We start from the raw sequence: 25130 nt of genomic DNA, 5'->3' as shown, positions 1-25130 counted from the left end.
TTCCAAACACCTCTCCTGGTGAACCAAACAGGAGGTACAATGGGCCGCTCTCCTAGCACCACGGACAGCTCAGCAACCTTCTCCAGAGGGTTGATCCTTAAGCAGTGTGGACAAGGTCCAGTCTATTTGATAACATCAGCTCTGGGAAGCCCAGGGGAACTGACCTGACCTTGTAATGTTCACTCACTAGGGAACGTAAATTTAGAATCGCAGTGGAGTTGCAGTAAATGCTTATTCAAGAAGTTTCATTAGTGTCAATAAGTATGACACATTTAAAATTATTGATTTTTGTATTTTTCTCAATTTAGAATGAAGAGAGAGGTTCAATTAATTACTAGGAAGTACCTTCTTGGGCCTTTCTATCTCCATTAAAACCCCCCTTTAATAATTATCAGGCTACCATTGTTGCCTTTCAGGAATTTTCCTTTTTGATGTGCACCCCTCTGTTTCTGTTCAATGCTCAGCTATTCTATATGTTCTTGACCCTCTCCTGTGGTGATAAGGACCCAAAGAAAATCCATAACATCTATTGAAGAGGCCCTAGGGAGTCCAGGAGCTAAGTCATAAAATGAAGAGGATAGGGCACAGCTGCTGTACTGACAACATCTGCCCTCCCTGGTCCGAAAGCTAAAGAACATAAATGGAGACAACCTGAGCACTGACTTGGATACCTTCTCTGATTGTTTCCATGCCATGATTTTGATTTTTAATGATAGACTGCAAGGATGAGACAAGCTGTGTTTGTAGCTTTTGTAAAGGAAATAGCATCACATTCAAATTGTCTGCGATCATCAGTGAGCTGCACTGCAATGAGGTTTGACATAATTACATACATCTAATCCCAACCCGGTTGTATGCAGCATTCTGAGGCATCTGATAAAGGGAAATGTGTGTGTCTGCTGTTTGAAATTTCTGGAAGCCAGCTTTGTGTTTGTACTCCTCAAATACGTCATTTAGCAGAGGTTGAGCATAGGGATGGAGACTCAGCTCTGATTTTGACATGGCACTCATTGGCTTATAAGAAAGAACCATAACAGCCTAAGCTTCATTGGCCCTTTCCCAGGTTTCTTATATTAAAATACCCTTATATGAAGCGATAGGGACTTTTGTTCTGCTGAGTTTTGTGAAATTCTTCTGTTTGATAACAGGTTGGCTATGTTGTTCTGCTATTCCACCTTGTTAAAAGAAAACCTCAGAAAGAAAGTAGGAACTGTCTCCCACTTCTACTTGGGAATGACATACTCATTATGAATAATTTAATCTGATTCTCAGATTTTTAACTCTAATGTGAACTAAGCAATACAGTGTCAAACATCTGGAAGTTAATTCTAGAAGCTAAACTATTTCGAACACCCTCTTGATGTGCATTTTGCTAATATGCATGTGCTGTTCTGTCTAAATTAGTTTGTTGTTGGTTTTGGATTTTTTGTTGTTTTGTTGTTTGTTTGTTCGTTCCTTGGTAACACCTTCAGGTCATCAGATAAGATCTCCAGATTGAAACGAGGAAGGGGCTGGCATTCGAGTTAGATAACAGGCACAAAGGAAATCTCTTTTCAAAAGAGAGGAGTGTCTCCAGATGATCTCTTCTACCAAAAGACTCAGCCTTCCTTAGAGATAAATACAGACAAGAGTCCTTTGTTCTCAACTTTGACATTTAGAATTGGCTCACTTTGGGCTCACTTTTTTATGGGTTCTATTTTGGGGACTGAATCAGATTGCTTTTAATTTTAAGGATATTATGTGAGTCTGTATTGTTAAGCCTAGAAGACTAACTTACCTTGGTGTTTTGGTAACGATAAAAGAAATTAAATAAAGCACCCTTAGGAATGACTGATGTATAAGTGTGTGCCATCTATTTTTTTAGATGCCCAACCTAGAACAGTGGTGAAGATAAGGACCTCCATATTTCATAATGTTCTATGGGAAGAAAGAGTCTTAAAATAGATAAGAATTTTACATGAGGCTAAATGCTATGAAGAGACTACACTGAGTTAAGGATAATATATGGAGCATGGATAGATGGGAGGCTACATTGCATGGAGTAGACAAGGAAGGCTGTGGAAGCATGACCTAAATAACAGGTACTGAACTGGGGAAAGCAGATAAATGAGAAATCCTAGAAAGGGAAATAGCAAAGAGCTTGGAGAGTATGAGAAGTGGTATTCTAGTGTAACCAGCGAGTACAAAGCAAGTACTGTAGAGAAAGAAGACAGGCAAGAGCTATACTGCAGGGGCTTGACTTCAGAGGGAAGGAGGACTACACAATGAAGGCAGAGATATCATCCACAGGTCTAGAAACAGAAGAATGACCCATCAGTTCTGCTTTTCAAAAGCTCCTGCAAGTTTGCGTTCACTCACATGAATCTCTCCTGGATTGGGGAACCTCTCGCCTTCCTGGTATCTTATTGTCTTGTTGTTTCCAGTTTTTCTTTCCTGTAAAACAGCCACGTCATATTTGGGACAAGCACACAGTCACATAATACAAATGATGGGATACTATATTGTTTATATGGACTCAATTTTTAGAGTGTAAGATAATATTTCTTATACAAATAACATTAGAAGTTCTCGTCTTACCTGGACCACTGACTCAAAATGTCCTGAGAAAAGAAAGACGTGTTCTCTCCTGTCATTTACCTGGCAATAGGAGCAATTTAATGCAGATAATATAAATTTCCAGGGCATTCCAGCATGTAAGTATGCTGAGTTTTTTTTAACTACATTGAATTGAGAACTGAAATCCATTATTGATATTATGCATTTGTGAAGTACAAGAAGAAATTTAAATCATTTAAATAAAGATGATTTGGTGGTTGTTGGTTTGGTTTGGTGTTTTGGTTTGTTTTGTTGTTGTTGTTGTTGTTGTTGTTTGGTTGGTTGACTTTTTAGTTTTGTTTTGTTTTGTCTTTTGATTGCTACATATTAACCAGAAATTGGGTACTCTTGAATTTTTCTTATTTATTTCAAATTTTAACCATATTGGGTACATAGTATCATTGATTGAAGAGAGACCACTGAAGCATAAAGAATTTATCTCCCTGGGTCTAGAGAGAAGGTGCAGTCCATTAAGAGCATTGACTGATTTTCTGCAGGACCTGGGTTGCATCCCCAGCATCTAACAATCACCTGTAACTCCAGCCTCAGTATCTGTTGCCCTCTTCTTTCCATGAGTACTGCACACATGCAGTACACATATATGCACACAGGCAAAATACTTATACATAAAATGAAAATAAATTTTAATAAAGAATTTACTTCCAATCCAGAGATGGGAGGAATAAGAGATGGAGAGAATTCTACCCAGGTCTGTGCCATTAAGTTATTCCACATTTTGAGACTCCAAGGCCATGTAGGAAGGCAGGTCCAGCAAAGCTTCCTAGGACATTATGGTACTCTGACACTAGAGGAAGGGACAAGTTTAGCTGATTTTGATGGGAGAGAGGAGTACCTGATGATTGAGCTATAAGAATCGTCAGAGAGCTTTGGGGGAAGGGTAACTACATGGTGCGAGAAAGGATATCAAGAAAAGCAATAGTCTAAATAGAGATCTAAAAATTGAATCTGGGACCCCTGGGGAGATTCATGTAAAGAGTGTAAGTAGAGCTATGTCAAGGGCAGGGGTGCAGCTAAGAGGGGTTCAGAATGAATGCTGAGTCTAGGCTGGTTATGGGTGGATGAAGAGCCAGGTAGTTAGGTGAGGGAGATGGAGACGGAAGCAGAACAGGACACACAGGTGAAGGCTGGTTTGGGCTACATCTGCAGGAAGATGGTGGCATTGTGAGTGGATTTCTTTCTTGAGCTCAGCAGAGGTGTAGCACAAAGAAGAGGAAAGGACACTGCTTGTCTACAATCAGCATGGCCCAGCTTTCTCCTAGTGCAATAGTGTTTGTGCTCCTAGAACTCCATTACATAGCATTTAAAAATTCCACTAAGCATGAGAGCTTTTCTGAGTAAATATTTTCTTCCTGAGAAGACAGTGGCCAGTTCTCTCTTATCCTCAGATAAGTCCCTGTGCTATATGCTCTTGTTCCTGGCCTGGTGGCCTGTTCTCTCCAGCAAGCCTTTCAGGATAGCTCCATTGTTCTCTCAAAGACAGAAAACTCAGTACAATATAGATTTATCCAAGAAAACCTTGGTTACAAGGGGGAATCCAGTAGGGAGCATGAACAGGGCATTAGAACCCATTATAGATGGTTGTAAGTCATCAAGTGGTTGCTAGAAATTAAACTCAGGATTTCTAGAAGAGCAGACAGTGCTCTTAACTGCTGAGCCATTCTCTCCAGCCCCAGAAAACAGGTTTTAAAACATATTTTATAGTATTATCCTTTCTGTGTGTGCATTGAAACAACCAGGAATTGTCAGGTTTTGAGCTTCTGCATCCAGAGACACAAGTGACAGTTTCTCCTTTACTTTTCTGCCCGCCCTTCCCCTCCCCCACCCCCACCTGCTTCCTCTCCTTCCCTCCATCCCACCCCCATGTGTGTGGGTGTAGATTTATTTATGTCTCGTGAGTCTGCTCACCCTTAGGTTTGTAATCTTTTGCAAAGAATCTGTTGTGACAAGAGGAGCCCTCTGTGCAGCCCACTGAGAAAGGGTTTAGAAGAGATAAACTCTCTGCCTGACAAAATGGAGACAGGGAGAGCAGCAGGCTGGGGGCAAAAGCGATGACTCAGCTCGGATCTACAGATTTCCTGGCCCCAAAAATAGTTCGTTTTCAAAATATATTATTTAGAGTAAGGCCCAAGCAGAGGAAGAATTGGAGCTGATTTCCAGCTGGAGATTCTGTGCTGGAGAAGAAAGCCAACACTGATTTGTAGGCAGAGCTGACCTTGGGAGGGGTGCTACATTCTCAGAGGAGAAGGCCATCTGTTGGTTGTTGAGGGGCGGGTTTGAGGTGGGATAATCATCTTGGTAGCATCGGCATCTTCCTCTTTATTCCTATCCAGAAACTTTTGAAGGCCTGGTCTCAGTCAATCTTCAGATGCTATCTCTGTATAGACAGAATCAAAACTCAGTTTGAGTCAGCAGGTCAAGGTCACCCCAGGAATTAGTGGCAGAAAATAGACTAAAATTCACATCTTCTAGGTTCAGGCCAGTATCCTTGCCTTTGGCTGCCTGTTAAATAATGCCACATTCTTGCTGTGATTTGATCCAGGCATCTGGTTCCATTGCTTCATCAAGATTCCTCTCCCTGAATCTCAGGTTGCTTATCTGTAAAGTAGCAATCATAGGAGCTAGTTTATTGGGTCACTAAGAAAATAAGTAACCCAAGATGAATGGGAACACTACTTGAACATGGAAGCATGCTTTTTTTTAAGTGAGTTTTTTTTAATAATGGAATGATGTTCTAGATAGATTTAAAAAAAATAAAAGTACTTAGTAGTTTATAAATCTTGGTCACTTTACCATGAAAATTTGGATGCTGATCAGCAAGTGAGGGAAAAAGGCATTGAGGGTCAGACAGCAGAAAGCACCATAATTTTCTTATGCTCTGTCTGTGTGTGGTGTCTGTGTATTTGTATGTAGTGTATTGCAGTATATGTGTATAGTGTGTGCTTGTTTGTGAGTAGGGGTGCTGTGTGTGTGTGTGTGTGTGTGTGTGTGTGTGTGTTTGCATGAGTATGTGCATATGTTTGTGTGAGCATGTATGTGAGTGAGTGTGTGTGCATATATTCATGCAATGGTTAGAGGAAGACATTGAGTCTTATCTTCTATGCCCTCTACCTTATTTCTTTGAGACACTGAACCAGTAGCTCACCTTTTTTTTATAACTAAACTACAAGCCACACTCAATCTTCCTGTCTCTACCGCCGACCCCAGCACTGGGATTAGAAGGTGTACATAGTCAGCTTTTGACATAAGTGCTGGGGATCTGAACTCAGGTTCTCGTGCTAACAGACTACTATAATTTATCCACGACAACTTTTCCCCAGCCTTTCTGTGTTTTTCTTGTTGTTAAAGTACTCATGAATGTTCTTGAACATCGTGTTTTTCCTTCAGCCAGCAAGTGCTGTTACACAGCAGACATAGCACTGAGAGATGCAGATGCTCTGTTCTTTGTCCTCAGAAAGTTTAATATCCAATGGACAATCAAACCAGACCAATGATCAAGGACTACAAAAGGAATAGATAGACTACAAGCATGATGAACTCTTTCTATAGGGCTGTACTGGGACAGATATAGTACTTGTGGGACCCGGTAAGGTTGTCCTAGAGAGAGAATATTTAAGCCATGACTTGGGAGAAAGAAGCCTTGATAGGCATGAATCAGTCATAAAGTAAGAAAGTATCCCTCATGTTGGAGACAAAGAGGCAGCACCAGCAGGTTGGAACATGGTAACAGATAAGAAACAGAGAGAAGCAGTACTGGGCCAGGGCAGAACAGTCTAAGAGCAAGGAGAAGCCCTGTGCTGTTTTATGCCACATGTTGCTGGTTGTTGGGTTCTGAAGGGTATGTACAGCTCCTGTCATCCCATTTGGGATTTCTAGGGATTTTTTTTTACAGTCTTCTAGGATCACATCTATGCTCCCAATATAGAACTCCTATTGCCATGAGGGAAAAATAGAAGTATAGTGATGTCATTTGTATTCCTAGCAAAAGTGGTTGATTACATTCCTTCACAGAAGAGAGATACAGGTGTAACAAAGGGAGTCTCCCAAGCAGGATGTGTGCTCACCGGGCTGAGATGCCTGGAGTATTTTCTTGGGAAACTGTCGATTTTTTCCCTTCCATGTTTGATTGCTTATTTATGATTTCATTTATTAATTGAACCCATATTTGTGAAATTATTAGTCTACCAGATATTATCTTGTCAAAAGAAGTGAGTTCCATAAATCTGCAGAATGGGGTGGAGGTTTTGAAGAAAGAGGTTTATGGAGAAGTACTTGGAGATAGATGGGATTCACAAAGGCTTTCAGAGAGGAGGTCCATCTGTTATGAACCAGGAAGATGCAGACACAGATAGGCAGATCCAGGGAGTGCCAGCAAGAAGGGGCACAGATGGAAATAAAGAATGAGAAAAGTGAGGGCACAGACACAAGAAGTAGGAGATGAGTGCACTCCAGAGCTGTGCCAAATTTGAACCCTCTTCACAACGGAAAGTTCTAGGTTCATGATGAGTTGGTGTATGAGAAGATACAAAAAGGAAAAAACAAACAGAGCTGCAGAATTTCAATACAGAAAACATTATGGAGGCTTTTCAATTGGAAAGCGGCTGTGACTGAAAGATAAATATCTTGTAGTGGAGAAGAAGGTACTGAAATTACCCAGCCGATGGCATCAGGTTCTTAATCCTGATGTGAGAAGGCCTGGCCTCACAAAGCATTGGCATCATTTAGATCAGTGATTCTCAACCTGTGGGTCACAATCCCTTTGGGTCAAATATCCTGGATACCAGATATTTACATTATGATTCATAATTAGGGGTCACCACAACATGAAGAACTGTATTAAACTGTTGCAGCATTAGGAAGGTGAGAACCATTGATCTAGAGTACTTGTTTACGCTAAACCAGGCAGTGGTGGTGCTTGCCTTTAGTGCAAGCACTCAGGAGACAGAGGCAGATGGATTTCTGAGTTTGAGGTTAACCTGGTCTATAAAGTGAGTTCCAGGACAGCCAAGGCTACACAGAGAAACCTTGTCTCAAAAAACAAAAATAAAACAAACAAACAAAAATCCCAAGCAAAACAAAACAAAAAGAAAAAGATTGTTTAAGCCTTGTGCACCAGGAGATGTTCTAAGAAGCTCTATGTTTACAAATTTCCCAAATGACTCTAATACACTCCAGAACTGGGCAACTACCATGTTCCAGGCCTCACAGAACCATCAGGAAGTCGCTGGAGAAACAGAAACGTTACAGGGTATTCTGATTGCCACGGTGAAGAACTGACCACTTCAGGTGACATTTTGTGAAAATAAATGTTATTATCTCAACAGATCCTTGGGAAGTGGCTTCAAGGGAATTATTAGTCTTATAAAGTGAGTGACTGAAATGTCTGCTGGTTGGTCAAACTGAAACTGAGTTTAGCAGGCACAGAGTATGGGCTATACCTACAAAGAGTTATTGCCTTGGGAAATAAGCTCAAAGACAGAGAGCTTTTCACTTTACACTTTATGGCTTTTTTCACTTCTTAGTGATGAGAATCTTTATGTCAAAACACAGCAAAACTTTCCACATTATACCCCAGTATCTAACAAAAGAACAAAGTATCTGCAGGAGTAGGTACATTAAATAGTTTGACTTGACCATTTCATACTGTATAACGCCAACAGATGCAGTTGCTATGTCACATATAATATAAAAATATTAAGTATATCATCCACTTATTTTTCAAATAAGTTTCAAAAAGAAGGGACAAAGCTTCTTATCCCTGGATAGTAAATACCTAGGCCTTAGGTTCAGGTTAATTATCAGAAGAAAGAAGAAGAAGAAAAAAGACATTGGCAGTCTTTATCTAAGGGGAAGGGAAGATTGTTTAAATGTCTTTAATGTCATTTCAATTGAGTTTTGGGATGACTCACAGATGGGAGGGGGAGCCAGAACAGCAAAATCGTGACAGTCTAGATGGATGGGCCAGATCCAATAACTTGAATTGCATGGGGATCAATGCCAATCCTTCCCTGGGGTCTTAAAGTCACATGCATCTGCACAGGAAGGGTATATCCCCTAAGAGCAGCAAAGAGGGAGTACTCCTCAGGAGGAGCCCCTAGGGTCTCCGTTAATTCCAGGAGTCAGAAGAACAAGGAGGCTGCCAGGAAAGGGGATCTATTTGGCAGCATTGATGGCAACCCACTGCCATTTTGATTCTAAAGCCTTTGTCTCTAAGAGCCTTTTACAAAGTATGTTCAGGCCCAATCAAATCAGAATGCATTCACACCTGGGGGAAGAGATGGGGCATTACCCATGTGGATCTGGATGCCATCCCCCACCCTGGGTTCAGAGATTCAGGTATATAAATCAACTAGAATCTAGCACAGAGTTATTTATGATTCTTTGGTATTAAAAAACCTGCAGTCTTAAATTTTAATTCCAGAAATACCATTTAACAAACTATACTTATTTCTAGTTTGGAGAAATAATTTTTGGTCAATATAGGCTTTTTTTCTGACTTTTCACCTAGTTCAACTTCATTTTAATGTTTTGTTTTTAAGTTGGAATGATGTTGCATGCATCATTCTGTGTTGGCCCTGTTAGTGTTTTCTATTAAAGATGTTTTTCTTTATTCTTCAGTGATTTTACATGGTCCATAAACTATCTGCTATAGGAGATGTACCAAAAGTCACTCCTACTATCCATTTGGATGTTTTCCTAAAAGATCCTATCATTGATAGTAGAGCACATCTTCTATGTGCTTTAGAAAGGAGTCCTGGGCCAGTGAGGTGTATCACAGTTGTGGCATTCTGTTATGCTGATGAAAGGAAAAGCAGAAAGACGTCTAATGTGCAGAGAATCTAGCAGAGTTGGGGAACAGGTTGATATTCTCATTTATGGGTAAATCACAAAGAAAATAACTCAGCTTGTTTTGCCAGTCTCAAAGGGAACAACTAAGAACTGACCAGTTGGGTAAGAATTGCAATGAAGCAACTTTGGCTCAAGGTAATGAATATTTAAATGATTAAGAGTTTTAAAAGTTTCGTCCTCCCATCCTGGACAATGCTTTGAGCCCTAGGATATGTCCTAGGGTTTGTATTCCTGCAGAAACATCATGACCAAGAAGGGAATTGAGGAGGAAAGGGTTTATTCAGCTCACACTTCCACATTGCTGTTCATCACTAAAGGAAGTCAGGACTGGAACTCAAGCAGGTCAAGAAGCAGGTGCTGATGTAGAGGCCATGGAGGGATGTTACATACCTAGCTTGCTCAGATTGCTTTCTTGGAGAACCTAAGACTACCAACCTTAGGATGGCACTACCCACAATGGGCTCTCCCACCTTCGATCACTAACTGAGAAAATGCCATACAGCTGGATCTCATGGATGCATTTCCTCAAGGGAGGCTCCTTTCTCTGTGATAACTCTAGCTTGTGTCAAGTTGACACACAAAACCAGCCAGTACAGGATGAGTTACCATCTGTAGGATGCAGTAGAGGATACCATCCTCCATCATGGGTGGATTCCAGGGCATCTACAGGACCAATAAACTCTAGAAGCTTCCAGCAGGGTTTATTCAGACAACGATTCTTCCAAAATCAGGGAGAAATGCCTTTACATATAACATTCACTCCTCAGTTAGCTAAAATCACACCCATATTTATTTGACCTGCCCGGGCTCCTGGAGGTATTCACTACCCTTTGTAAATATTCTATAAGCTTCTCTAGGTCTGTGAAATGATTCATTCTGATGCTTACCAAGAAGGTACAGATGTTCAGATATTGTGTAAGGTCTGAGAAATAGCTATAAACTTGACAATAACATTTCAGCCATAAAAAAGCACACAGTGGAAAGACACACAAGATGGATGTGATTGTGAGTAAGGAACATGGATGCTCTAGTTAATGCCAGGAGATCTAATCAGGGTCAGGGGGTTAATATTCCCAGAGCAGAATGCTTGGTATGCTATGAGCTTCAACACTTGGCTAAATGTTACAGAAGGAGAGGGGGCCCGCTTGTAGGCACCAGGCCCTGATGGCAGGCAATGAGGACAAGCCAGGCTACACATCTGTCCAGCTGTTATGGAAGGGATTCTCGTTCCACAGGATATATTGTTGTAAAAATATAAAAAATAAAAAATGTAATGTTGTCTTTTACCCCGCTAGGTCCTGCACCCCAGTGCCCCAAGATATCTGCTGGATATCTTGCCAGAAGCACATATTCCAATTTCGTGGCAGCCCAGACCAGCCACCCCACACTCCATTACACTTAAATCTACACATGAAAGAACACACAACAAAATAATCTTTGACCCAATTGGTAAGATATAATTTCCCACCTATATATATATATAGCCCAGTGCCATCCATCCCTTAAGAACATTAATAACAACCTGTAAATACACAGAGTGGAATCTTAACGTCACCTGCCATGGCTTCTCTCTCTCTCTCCCTCCTATCTCTTCCTTCTTTCCATTCCTCTTCTTCCTTCAAACTTCTCTCCCACCCATCCTTCCTTCTCCTCCAAGGACAGGCCTCCTTCTACCCTGTACCTTCCCCTCATCTGTATTTTACAAATTCAATGGGGAGAAGGTTCTGGTAAAGTCACCTGAGTCCTGAGTATGTAACTAGACAGCTGTCCTTAGCGCAGTGGAATTAGCATCAAAATACAGATAACTCCAGGGCAAACCACAACAAGGATTAACTAATATAAGTGACTTCTGTATTCTCATGACCCTGGGATTCTATGAAGAGAAGTAACAGAGAAATACAGAAGCATTTTGTAGAAACTGGCAAACTGGAAAACTTTGCCCAGGAAGTAAAATAAATAAAATTAATTTTAAAAAATGAATGATTAATGTGGAGTTCTGGAGTCTTAAAAATCTATTTCTCTCTCTGTTCATATTTTCTGGAGGAGGGAGGGGTACGTTAACCACACTGGGTCACTTACAATATAGACCTTGTCTTTGACACTACACTAAATGCTCTACCTACAATATCCACTTCATTTCTGTGATCCTCTGGGGGCCCTTCTGAACACAAAAACACAGCTCTCTTCATGAAGGCACCAAAAGACATTTCATTCTGGAGCCAAATTTGAGGGATTTAGGTTACCCCACATATTGTGTTCCAATCTGTGGGTAGTTTTGTGAAGTTTTAGGGTAATAGACTGTAAAAAGATCACAAATCATGAATCAAGGCTCTTTTCGAATACATTAGTAGAAATCTCAGCGAGGCACATTATAGCAGAGTAGAGAGCTCTCTGGTGGCATCTGTAGCCTTTGGGTTCATGGAAACTTGCTATCTCTTCGTATATTACAAAGTATTTCTCCAGAGACTAGCAGGGATGTTATATCAGATACAGAGGTTAGCACTGGATGGCTAAAAATAAGCCAAGATAATTTCTCCCTAGAACTACAACATTTCAACTCTTCATAATCATCGAAGTTCTAATTAGCCAGTCAGCCCTGTAGAATCTTTGACAGGTACAGTTCTTTTTTTGTGGAATTTCATTTCACAACCCATTATGTGGATGAGGAAAATGAGGCACAGAGAGGGGGTCCACCTTTAGCAACTAGAGCTATATTTTATAGTTGCCCCCTTGCCCCTCCCTCTTAGAATATTGGGTGTGCCCTGAACTCTACCCTGTTCTACAGTGCTGTAACTACGCCAGGAAGCCTCCCCTCATGCTCTTTTCAATTCTATCTCCATCTATTCTTGGGTTCCACTTCTCGTGCTGCCTGTCATCCTTCCCTAAATCCCTACCAGTTCCTCTTCCTGTTGTTCAGGGAAGTCCCCAGGTCTTTTGATTATTCAGCTATTTGGGAGTCAAAAGCAACCAGGCGGCAAATTTTCTAATGATTAAAATAGCAGCAGAGCAGAGCAATGGAAAATGTGAAGTTTTCATTCTGAACGAGAAGATGGAGTTTTTAAAGGGCATGCTTTATGGATGCTAAGAAGTTTTACAAACTGTCTCTCCATATGCCTGTTTAAGCTCACCAAGGACTTGAGGCAGGCGCCATTGCTCAGGATTTATTCCACCCACCTTCTTATTGCAAAGCTTATCTCTAAATATTGATTCCTCTTATGTAGAGAAAAGCACTTTGTGGGGGGGGGGAGGGTATACTTGTTACTTGCTACATACATACATTCAAAAATACATACCTGCATTAGTCAGGATTCTCTAAAGGAACAGAGTGTACAGAATGAATCTATATATATAGAGAAAGATTTATTAGGGTGGTTTATAGGCTGTGGTTCAGTTAGCCCAACAATGGCTACCTACCAACCGAAAGTCCAAGAATCCAGTACTTTTTCAGTCCATAAGGCTGGATATTTCAGCTGGTGTTTTGTATACACTGGAATCCTGAAGAAGTAGACTCTAGTGCCTCCTCTCTCTCTCTCTCTCTCTCTCTCTCTCTCTCTCTCTCTCTCTCTCTGTCTATCTCTCTGTCTCTGTCTCTGTCTATATATATATATGTGTGTGTGTGTGTATTATGAAAGCATATATATGACATTTATCTTATAATGCAATGTATATATTAATACATATAGAAATACATATGACAATATGTATTATATATATGCATATATATAAACATATATAATACCTATTGTCATTCAACCCCTGATAGATTGGGGAGTATGTTTGCAAACAGTAGCTAAGACTGCTCTGGTTCTTCTTTGTCCCAGCTTTCCAAACTGGTCAGTAGGTTCTCCAAAGAGAGCTGCTTTTCAATGCCTTGATTTTAGACTCATATAATACACAGTTTCTGGACATTGTGTGTGTGTGTGTGTCTGTGTGTGTGTGTCTGTGTGTGTGTGTGTGTGTGTATGTGTGTGTGTGTGTGTGTGTGTTTCTTGGGGACTATGGACTTGAAGGCATACATCACTGAAGAAGTGGGCGTTTATACATACTCTCTTGTTAGCAGCTGGCATTTCTGCCTCAAGGATTTTGCATTTACAAGGTAATAATAAGAATGGTACTAGAACCCTGCAGATGGTCTGCCCAATGGAGATAAATGTGGATTGCAAGCTCCAACATGGAAGTGGGATTGACTTGAAGAGTTACTGAGTAATTTAAAGCCCCATAGCATCGGTCCCTGGAGGTACCTTGGCCAGTCGGTTCTATTTTATTTCAAGGAAGAAATAAAGCTCTGATTGGACTCTGTCCCCTGACAGCAAGGAGAAGCTGTCACTGTGAATCATGAAGACCAAGACTGGCAAAGTAGACACAGCATAACAGATATCTCCCGGGTAGAAATGGTCTTTTAACTTGAGATCAGGGTCAAGTTTGAGGATGGCCATACTATTGGATAGTCAGAATCACTGATCCCTTCTTCTTTATTACACTCTTTCTTACTTGTTAGTGGAGAGGGACTGTGGTAACTCTTCTAAGTGTGAGCATTTGAGAACAGCACTTTCCATACCACGAAAGTAGTGAAATAAGGGATCAGGCTAATGATGGTAAGGTGATTTTTCAGGAATGTTCTTCTGATAGAATTCTCTAATAGAGTTTGATCTGTGTGAATAAACATGATCTATGCTATCATGTCAACCACTAAGCATATATGACCATTGAGCTTTGCAAATGTTACTGGTATAATAAGTAGCTTCAATCTTCATTGAACTTCAATTTGAATAGAAATAGACACTCCATCAGACAGGACAAATAGGAAACATGGTATGGTGGGGTAAGAATACCAAGAATGCATAAAAGCACAAAGATAGCATGGAAATCCCTAGAAAAAGGAACCGTGGGGCTTTTAAACAAGTAGCCAGGGAGAGAATATCCCCAGTGACATAAATTCTAGTAAAAGGTTAATCTGGGTTCAGGTCCCATCTCTGTTACATTCTAGCTTGGAGCTAAGACAAGTTACTTTGCCAAGATTGATATGTCTTGTTTGTAAAATGAAACTATCAATGGAGTATACTTTCTGGGAGGTGCTTCTTTCTATGCCTGGCACAGGTAGCAAACTTTGCACATCAGCTTTTAACAGGAGACATGTGCTTCTTGTGAAGTAAGCCCACCTCTGGATAGCAGTACTGCCAAACTTTGTGATCAGACTGGAAAGAGAGGAAAAGGGAAATGAAACTTTCTGCTTTCTAAAGATGATTAGCTTCACCTGACTATGCATAACATGACAATGGCACCTGAGTCACAAACCCATTGCAAAGCAAGCCTGGGCAGTGTCCAAAAGCAGGTGTTCTATGAGTGTGAAATTCTCTGAATTACTGGAGTAGAATTGCTGAATGAAAAGTTAAGGGGGACTTGAAGAGAAGCAACTCTTAATCTTTAATGCATGCATGGGTCATCTGAGGTTCCTGTTACAGTGTGAATCCTGATTCAGGAGTCTGGGTGAAGAGTGAGATTCGGCAGTTCTTCAGGCTCCCAGGTGTTCCAGATGCTGCTGACCTGGGGTCCACCCTCGAATTAATAAAGCAAAGCATCTAGAAGAGGGATTGTAAGGGACATGGAGGTGGCAGAGGATAAACAGACTTCTGCACACTCATTCTGAATCTCCAAGGTGGCTTCATTCCTTTGGATAACATGACCTTCTGCAGTCTCCAAGGTACCTAATGGTTTCTCCATGTGTCAGCTGAGCATGAGGAAGGTTAGTGATGACTCTACTTGCCCACACGATTCCAGTGAGTACCCATTAAGCTGGAGCTAAAATGCATTGATTCTTGTTCCAGAGTTCTTTCTGTTCTGACTCTGTTGATCTATTTTACAATTTTGGAAAAGCTCTAGGCTGAAGATGATGGTGGCTACCAGCCTCCATCACTGTTGAGACTTAGAGGCCTTAGAGGCCAGTCTGAATTATAATAGTATAAAGCAAAAGACGTAGTGCATTATGTAAGTAGCAGTAGGTGCTTAACACATGCATGTTAGCCACTTCCTGGAAGCATACATGTCCTTCCTGAGAACCTAAAAATTAATAGCAACTCCATATAGAAAACACCAAATGTCTATGGGAAAAACATATTTCCATTGTCATCCTGAGATGCATAGTTTATTAAAATAACTTGGTGAGGGTTACTGAAACTGAAAACAATTCTGTACCCTATCCCATTGGATGAGTGCATGTGAACGAACACACATATATCAAAAACAAACATCACTTCCCTTCTTCTGAATAGTTTAAATATATATTTATATGTATTATCCTCCTAAATTAACATGTGTCTTGTTAAGATGAAGGAAATATCACTCCAACCCTTTCAGAGAATTCTCAAACATTTGGACCTTGCAGCTATAATAGTGGTAGATTTCTTCTGGGTCTTTATATTATATTTGGGATCTGAGAGATAAATATCAAGAATTAGGAACTCACAAACTGAACTGCTGATAACTGGGTGAATCTGTTATCCCTAGTGGCTTGTAAACACAAAAAGAGAAACACACATTGTGTTTGGTGTTCTGGCAGCATGACACGCCCCAAACTCACTAGAGGACAGTAACTGTGTCACGTACAACTTGACTTTCTTTAAAAGAAGCAGATCTTTAGCTGGGTATGATGACTCAGGCGCTCTATCGTCCCTGAACTCAGGAGACTGAGGCAGAAAAGTGGTCAACTCAAGGCTAGCCTGGGGTGACATACTTTAAGGTCCCAGTCTGACTCAGCTGGCAAACACAACTCTTGAGTTACATCCCCTGAACAGTTACGGCATCAACTTGCTGAGGTGTCTGAGGAGCTAAAAGGTGTCACCTCAATAATATTGCACTAGCAAGCCAGTCTATTTTTCTCCCAAGGTGCAATTTGTACCCTCCATGTTCCATATCAGCAAATTCCTCCCCAAAACTGATTCCCAAGGAAGAAGTAAAAGAAAGGGAGCTTTGGTGGGAACAACCCAAAGTCTCTTTAGTGATGTCTAAATATCTCCTCAGATAAATGGCAAATGAAAATTCCCACTCTCAAAATCACTTATTTTTGTTGTCATGGTTAGAGAATAGCAAGTTAGACCATGTGGGATTATTTTCCAGCTTTAAAACAAAATGCCATTTAAGTTAAACAACCCCAGCTATTTTATTGGCTTTCTCCAGTTCCAAGAGTAGCGGGTGGAGTTCCCAGAGTTAGCAAGCCAGGATTTGCTGGTTGAAGTAAAGAGTGCTCACACAGCTGACTTCATGCTCAAATGACGCAGAGCCCCTAAAAGATTCTGTAGTCTTCAACTTTCCATGTAATAAGAGCTCTGCACATTTCTGAGCCCAGTTTGACCTCCATTCTATTGATCTAAGCATTTGGCTAATCACCCTCTGCAATTAAATCTTTTCCCTGGCAATAAAGTTAATCTCTTACCACTACATAAAACCTGACCCTATGCCACTTTAGCAAGTAGAACTGCTGTGGTTAGTGCTACCACCTTGGAACCCAACGGCCTTATTGTGAAGACAGTACACACTGTCACAGCAAGATGCTGTATGTGAAGACTCGTCCCCAGCCTGCAACTAGGCTGCTCTGATCATCTCCACCCTTCTTTTTCCTCGAGAACTGATCATGGTGTTGAAACCACAGAATACTCTGCTTTTCCTCCTGTAGCTTTGTCTGATAGGTCATTGAAAAAACATTCCAATTATTCAGTTTGACAGATTTCATTCCAGGCTTAAGGGTTTAGTGACCAGGATAGCAATCACTTTAGAATACCCGCAGTCTTTGTCCTATGTGCAGTTTAAGCTTTCTCAGGGATGTATAGGATGTATAGCTTCTGAATGTCATCTGATTTTTGTCTTCCTTAACAATCTCACTGGGTTGAGATTGGGGTTTGAGTCCCAGCGCTGGTGGGTTCTTGGGTGCAACTGAGACTGTCAGTGCATCAGGGTGGGAGTTGAGCACAGAGGACAGGAGAACAGTGAACCTGGGTGACAGTACTAGTAGTGTCATTGACAGTCTCTAGGGTTTTGTTTCTCTCTTTAAAAATAGCATATACCGAGGATTAAGTAAAACATTTTGAGTTGTCTAAAAGTGTCAGGCATACATTAAGTTCTCGGTAAGTGATAGCTATTTACCGATGATGATGATGATGATGATGATGATGATGATGATGATGATGATGATAAATATCTCATTGCTCCATTTTGTAGATGGGAGAAGTAAGGCTTACAAAATTTATGTAGTTCTTACTGGCAAGTTGAAAGACAGGGTGCTTATCTTGGGCCATCTTACTCTATGCTATCACCCTAGTCTGGGTAGGTCAAGCTTTCTTTGTGTTTTTCAGGAACTATACAAAGCATGGGGTTTTGAGAAACTGGGTTTACTAAATCTGACTCATTGAAGCCACATGACTTAGCTAGAATATAGTATTTCTAAAGCATTCGTTCCATTGTAGGATTTTTCCCTCCCAACATTCAGTCCATGCTTCTTTCCACATAGAGAAGTTTTATTAAGTCCCCAATCAAAACTGGTGGGATTCTCACGACAGTGTTCAGTTTTGAATTTAAATGGAATGATGTGCTGAAACATTAATGGCCTTTATCTTTAAAAGTGTCCCAATGGTACTAAAATTAACAAATGTAACTGATCATATTGAGCACCGTCCCATTCTCCTACATAAGGCTTACATGAGTCTTAATCATAAATTTCATATACTACTGAAAAATGATGTAAGAAAACTGTGCATTACAAAGTGCCTCGGGTTTGATCTCACACCATACACATTAAAGGTGCCCTGGTTCTACATACACAACAGTTAGCATTGAGAGGGATAGACAAGTTAAAGGTGTGGTCAGAACATGCATTTGTAGCTCATGGAGACCCACAAACTAACTGTATTTCTACTGTTCCCCAACAACCACGCCTTCCCTAGCCAGAAGTTTTCTTAGAGTTGTGCTTTTTAACTCTGGTTTCATATTAGTGCAATATAGGAGCGAAATACATCTGAGGCTTAATTTGAAATATATCAGCTCATCCTTTTGGCTCAACACATTTGCAAAATGGAGACTTATGAGTCTTAGGACAACTGTGAAGGTCCAATCGTTCTTTGTTGTTTCTTCCTTTGTGGAAAGACCTCACTAAATTCTTGATTTCCTCCTATCGTGATTTGGGGTCTCCAAAATGAAGGAAATCTACCAACCTGCTGGCAAAACTGTATTGTAGGAAATTCCACATCTCGTTTAGCTAAATAACTTGAATCAATGTTCAAGTCCCAGGGCTTCGGGGTTTTTAGATCAACTTTAAATGTGCCTGTTGGCATTTCCTGGGACACTGAGATTCTGAGTGCAAGTTCATCTTCACAGAACTCATTCTCCTCCCTTGAATCTGACACTTGATATGAACTCTGACAACAGATGGAGTGAGAGCATTTTAGGGGCACTTGGTAATTTTTCTGCACACACAAACACACATAGTCATAATTTGCACACAAATGAAACTTCCAGAGCTAGGCGTGTGCCCTCAGGTTTCCATTTGCCACCCCCCGTTGAGTTCTTGGGTAGAATTTAATTATCTGAAAAATTTTGGAGAATGTGCCAGATGTTGATATTGACCCAGACATTTCAAATAGGGCGATCCGTACATTCCAAAGAAAGCAAGGAAAGTCAGACTAGGCAAACACTGGATCTGAAGCTGGGAATTCAGCCAAAATGTGCAAGCTTCAAGTCAGATGTTGCCTCTGAGTTTCAAGAACTATCGGGGAGTGGCGAAGTCTGCTCAAGGCGGGTCCCAGGCATCTACCTACCCACCATTAACCTCTGTTAAACACAAAGAACCTCCTCATTTGTAACCAGTTAAGGACTCAGCTCTGCCTGCTCCCAGTGAAAGTAGAATTGCCCAGGTTGATTTGAATTGCAGAGCTGCACAGTCTCCCAGCTCTTACTCCAGTATGGCTAAGTGGGGCCCCTTATAATACCAACTCATCTCCAAATTTGGGGTCATTTATGGAGAAGCTATCATAAATATCAGATGTTAACAAAGTGTATTGACAGAGCTATGATGTCAGCTGGCATTTCGGTGTGGATTCTGTACCAGGCACTTGTCCACCCCTCTCATGCTCCAACACCTTCATGAAGTAGAGCACGGTGTTTCCTTTATGAATGTGCAAATACAGGCATGCTTTACCAATACTGCTCTATAACTAATTAAAGACAAAAGTGGTCATCTTCACAGCATAACCTGAACCCTTCTTCCTTAGGAAAGTCAGACTGGGCGAAAACTAGGAACCTTAGCTGGATAAACCAGTAGCTTTTCCATCCTGAAGAATCTACTCTACTTAGCCTCTACCCAGAGGTTTATAGAGGTCACTGCTTTTGTCCAGTTTTATTGTATTGTTGACTTTAAGGTATACTACTTAACAATTGGACGCATGTGTTCATTGTGAAATGGTCACAATCAAGCTAATTAGTGGATCAAATTCCTCCCAGAATTAACAGTTCCTTTGTGTAGGTATGTGGGTGTGTGGTGATTGTAGTTACTCTCCACCTGCCTGGCAGATTTCAAGGATGGAGTTCGATGGCACCAATTGCAGTCATATTGCGATTTCTCCCTACTTTTGTTTTCTCCCTATAACCTATCAATACTGTATGCCTGACTGTACCATTTGACTCACAGTTCCTCATTCCCTGACTTCACTCAAGCCCCATGGGCTCTGTTTCTGTGTTTAACTATTTTCTGGATTATTTATCTATTTATTTATCCATTTATTTATTTATTCATTTATTCATTTGAAACTCAATATTAGTCCATTCTGGCCTTGAGCACACAGCAATCCTTCTGCCTCAGCCTTCTGAATGTGTTGGGACTTCAAAAATGAGGCACTATATCCAGCTGAGTTTGAATCTTTTATAATTTACATATAAGTGAGGTCATGCAGAATTCATCTTTCTGCATCTGGCTGACTTTATTTGCATAAGCTCCTACAGATTCACTTAAGGAAACATCAGGATATCTTCTTTATAAAACACCATATACTATTCTATCATGTGTGCTCAAGTATATGTGCACATATGCTTGCATGTGTGTGGATTGGGTGTGTTCATGTGTATTCATGTATGTGTGTGTGTGTGTGTGTGTGCATGTGTGCATCTAAGTGTATGTTTGTTCCAGTTTTCCTTTATCTCATTATCCATTGGTGAAAATGAGGGTACAGATATCTCTTATAAATTGAATCTCATTTTCTTAGAGAAGGACCTGATTGTACAGAAAAGGAAAGGTACAAAAGTGAAACCAGTTCTTTGTCATCCCTTAGGTGACATTAAACTCCATAACACTCCACCCCAAAAAAAGAAAGAAAAAAAATCTGATCTTATCAGAATCTTTCTCTGGAATTTAGACTAGAAAACAAATTACTTGTAGAATACTTAGGCTTACAGCTGGATAGAATGATGAGCTCATATGCAGACAATGAAGTAAAGACACATCAGTAAATATGAGTTCATTAGAAAATGCATTTCATGAGAAGATCGCATGTGACACAAGCCAAGAAACAGAAGCATGACAAGAAAGAAAGAAGAAAATCCAGGATCCTGGGATGCCTCCCAACTGTGATGTCTACCCTCCAGCCTAGAAGGTTCTCACAGTGTGAAAACAGAATGCCTGATGTGTAGTTAGCCGATTAACACCAGTCAGACATATGACTTCACTATTACCAGAAATATTAATATGATTTGTCTTTCATTTAGCAAACATAGAAGATCCTCTCATTTCCAGCTAATAAACGTCTCTAAAGCTGAGACTATGCAAAGCCATATTCTTCCATCATCAAATTGAGTTCCTTAATTGTTATAATTTTTCAAAGCCAGCTTTTGATTATTTTAGTTTTCTTTGAGATTGACTCCACACTCACTAATGAACTATCATATCGAGCAATGGGGGAGCTATTCCCATAATCTGTTCTCCTCCAATCTGCCTCCCCATACTAATGAGAAGAACCATGGAGACATCCGCCATTAGTACACATGGACTGGTATAAATCATGGACCACGGATCATTGAGCATCTTTGTTGTAAAACAAATGGCCTGTGGTCAGTTAATCATACAAAGAAACATCTCCAGGGCCTTCTGACTTTATTCATAACCCTAAATCCGTTTGCAGTTTTATAAACAGAACATCTGTTAAAATATGCAGAAATTACCATTGCAGCCATTAGCACAGAGCTATAGAGATTTGGCAGGGTTTTTTTTCCTCTCCCCTTTAAGCTTCTGATGGTAATTGCTGGGATTCATGCTCTGCACCCACTTTCACTGAATCTCTTTTGTTCACCCCATTCTTTTGAGTTGCAGCACTTTTAACCCAAGTCTGAAAGGTGGACATGTGTTGTTCCAGGAACTTGGCATCAAGCCATTATATAGCATGGTAGAGTGCCTGCAGCCATCCATAGTTCCTTGCAAAACTGTATATTGTGGGTGTGCAATATGCATAGCCCTAAGCAGCCAGAAGCTAAGAAGCCCTAATTGGTTTCATGTCTCTTTTACTGACCTCAAACTCTTATGGTACTGGCATTTAACCAAAAGTAAATAGATACCCCCTCCCAACACCACCACAGCCAAACCTCCTTTCATGCTTGAGTGCTCTCTCTCTCTCTCTCTCTCTCTCTCTCTCTCTCTCTCTCTCCCCTTTCTGTTACAAAGTTTACTTCATTCATATTTAAATTAACCCATACAATTATTAACATCTAAGACAAAGAACAGGAACAAATATAGCCATGGTCAGAGAATAAAATATGATTTAAGGAGCTAGATCACTTCCTCAGTCTAATGAACAAGCCATTGTCCCACTTAACGGTTGAGGTGAAGGAAAATTGGCCATGGTTCTGTTCTGCCTGACCTAGAATGCAGATCAACATGCATCCTCTATAAAAGCTAAAAAGTTCCCTTAAGGCTCCTGTGTCCATCCCTTACCCGTCTATTGGTTTTGTAGAGTCTCAGACTAAGTTGGGAAGGCAAGACTGAGCAGATCCTTTGAAGTGACTCACCATGAAACAGAAAGCTCTTTATTGGATGTCTTAGGGAAACTCTTGGATCAGGCAGGTGTGCACTTGAATCTGTGATTTCCCTTTGGGGTTTTTTATGCCCTGGAGAAAGTCAACTTTTATTTTAAAGCTGCAGTACCCCATCTAGAACTCTAGTGCTTTGTAAAGTTATTGATAAAGTTCAAAGATCCAGTTCTAGCCGAACAGCTGTGTTCCTGAACAATGCTATGTTCTGAGTAGGCATGCACTACTACTTAGTAACAGCACACAGTTAGATCACATTAGCTGTGGAATTTTTATTATTGTTTTTTTATTTTGTTTTTAGACATGGCCTCACTGTAACTCTGGATGGCCTGTAACTGACTATGTAGGCCAGGCTAGCCTCAAATTCAGAGATCTCCCTGACTCTACTGCCTGAGAACTGTACCATACCTGGACTAGCTGCTGATTTTAATGCCCAAATAGTATACCTCTTTAAAGCACTTCTATTACTTCAATTATAGCTTTTATTAGTCTGTGAACACAACCAAGTGCTCATGTGGTGGACACTCTGTGGTGGGAGAAGATATTCCTCTGGCACACATGTGCACGAATGCCACAGACTGTGTTCAGAGGCCCAAACCAAGAGTTGTGAATGCCGTAAGTAGGCTTCCTGAGGAGGAGACAAAGCAACAGCATAAGGGCCAGCTTAACAGATTCTGCCTTGATGTGAGATGGGAATGAGGAAGAGGAGTCTCAGAGGAGAAGAAAAATAAGGAATAGAAAGAAATTAGGATAATGTAGATAGGGAAAGAGCCGGCCGGCCTGGCATTCAAAATAAAATAGGGTTGCATAGTGAAACCTTGAAGCACCAAGTCTTTAACGGATTGAGGGGGGCTAAAAAAATAGTGTTCCCAGAGAGACTAAAAACAAGACAAAACACCTGTATAGGCTGGAGTAAGAAAGGGATACTGAAAATGGATGTGGTATGTCCATCTCCCAGCCTGCACCTGAGACAGGTTACACTTGTATAGGTATCTGTGGTATCTTTTGGATCTTGGGACATCACAGCCCCTTGTCAAGCTCAGCACTCCAGGACCTAAGCCAGCAGCAGTTTTCTGCCATATCAAAAGGAAAATTGTGCTTGTGTGTTGAAGTCCTGAGCCCCAATTTAAGTGTCACACTCTGAAACAAACAAACGTAGATAACAAAGAGGGAATAATGTTTTTAAAATTGGGTTCTCAGGAGTGCCCCTTAATATAGAGCTCGGAAGACAGCCATCAACCTGTTCAATAAACTCCATTTGATGCAAGTGACATGCTCAGCTGTTGGTAGCCTGAGATGGACAGTAGAAATCCCGCTAAGCACAGGGTTCAAATATTTCTTGTTATATTTAGTGTGGACACAGTTTCTAGCTTTCCAACACAGAAGAACATTAATCTCTCCAGAGGTCTGAAAGACGGTGTTATTGTCCTGGTGCCAAAAATAGAGGTGGAGGAAAAACAAAGCAGGGGAATGCATTTGAAAAATCAGGACTGTGAATTTGATATACACAGACCTACTTTGTAATATTCAGTACACACAAAAACCACTGCATAATAAAATATGCTGTGTAAATACCCAGAGGTGGTTAGTGTGGTAACTTGTGCAAATGAAAAAATTAGCAATAGTGGCATGGATGTGTTTTGAAAAGCAATTATTTGCTTTATGTGATAGCAGAGATTCACAGATGGGGCACCCTCAAGTCCTTGAATATCGCATAAACTGAAGCAGGATTGTAGTGTCTACCAAAGAGGCCTGTGTTCTGTCTGATAACAATGGAACAGGGTCTGCCATTGCATGGGCCATATCTGAGCCACTTCAGTACAGTGAATGCACATCAAGGATTCTGGCAGCTAACAGAGTTAATATCCAAATGGGAAGTATCAAACAGGCATTGCATCTGTTCCTTGAAGGATGAAGATTCCCCTGTGCATGAACCAGTCATGACCAGACAGAAACTTTGTGTTTCCTGGGCAGAGTTGGAAGCTATGAGGCAGAAAATGCTTTTTGGAAATTGTATCTAGGAATGCAGGCTTCCTAAGTTTTCTTCCCTGGACTCGTAGATGGGATTGCCTAAACTGTACTTTTGTGTGTTCGTTCAGTGAGGCAAGTCTTTATTAATCACCAGCTATGGGTCAGTTCTCTGCTGCAGCATTTGCTGGAGATACAGCATGATGTGCCTCAATGGAAACCATCTTGACTCTGTTTCCTCTAGGCTACAAAACATAGGGCTCAGCATGTCAGGCACAAGAAGATACATTCGAAGAGAGAAAATGTGGGACCCTCAGATACCAGAGCAGGCAGATATTCAGGAAATCGAGTTTTGTTTCTAAACCCAAACTTGTCCCTCTGTAAAAATCATGGTGTATTGAGGCCACATGGGTCACTTGACATTTGCTTACTTCATCCTTTACGGTGACCCTGTCTTTGATTACAAGCTAGCTTGGAAACATATGTGTGAAGACTTAGAACTGTATCAGCAGAGCCCAACTTCCTGACTACTTCAGGGGTTGACATTTAGATGCCGATACAGTATAAATAAAATAATAGATTGTTTGCAGATAGATCCTTGGTTAAATGAGAAATAATTCCTTCTGTGTCCCTGTATTTTCATT

At 40.7% G+C, this 25130-nt stretch overlaps 1 protein-coding gene across 20 annotated transcripts in view; it reads left to right on the top strand.

Moving 5' to 3' along the window:
• Ppp2r2b (protein phosphatase 2, regulatory subunit B, beta) overlaps positions 1–25130 on the top strand; it is a 452614-nt gene that overhangs the window by 234288 nt on the left and 193196 nt on the right. For 2 of the 20 annotated variants that reach the window (XM_039097071.2, XM_039097063.2), the window contains exon 1: positions 15127–15163. The exons of the other annotated variants lie outside the window; for them this stretch is intronic. In XM_039097071.2, the coding sequence (XP_038952999.1) occupies positions 15142–15163 (22 nt within the window). In that variant the 5' untranslated portion in view covers positions 15127–15141. Of the gene's footprint in view, positions 1–15126; positions 15164–25130 lie in introns of those variants that run through there. 20 annotated transcript variants of the gene reach the window in all.

This window comes from Rattus norvegicus, chromosome 18, assembly GCF_036323735.1.
Source record: "Rattus norvegicus strain BN/NHsdMcwi chromosome 18, GRCr8, whole genome shotgun sequence".
NCBI classification, from domain to species: Eukaryota; Metazoa; Chordata; class Mammalia; order Rodentia; family Muridae; genus Rattus; species Rattus norvegicus.
The sequence above is the reverse complement of the archived record's forward strand: the minus strand, read 5'-3'. Positions and strand labels throughout refer to the sequence as shown.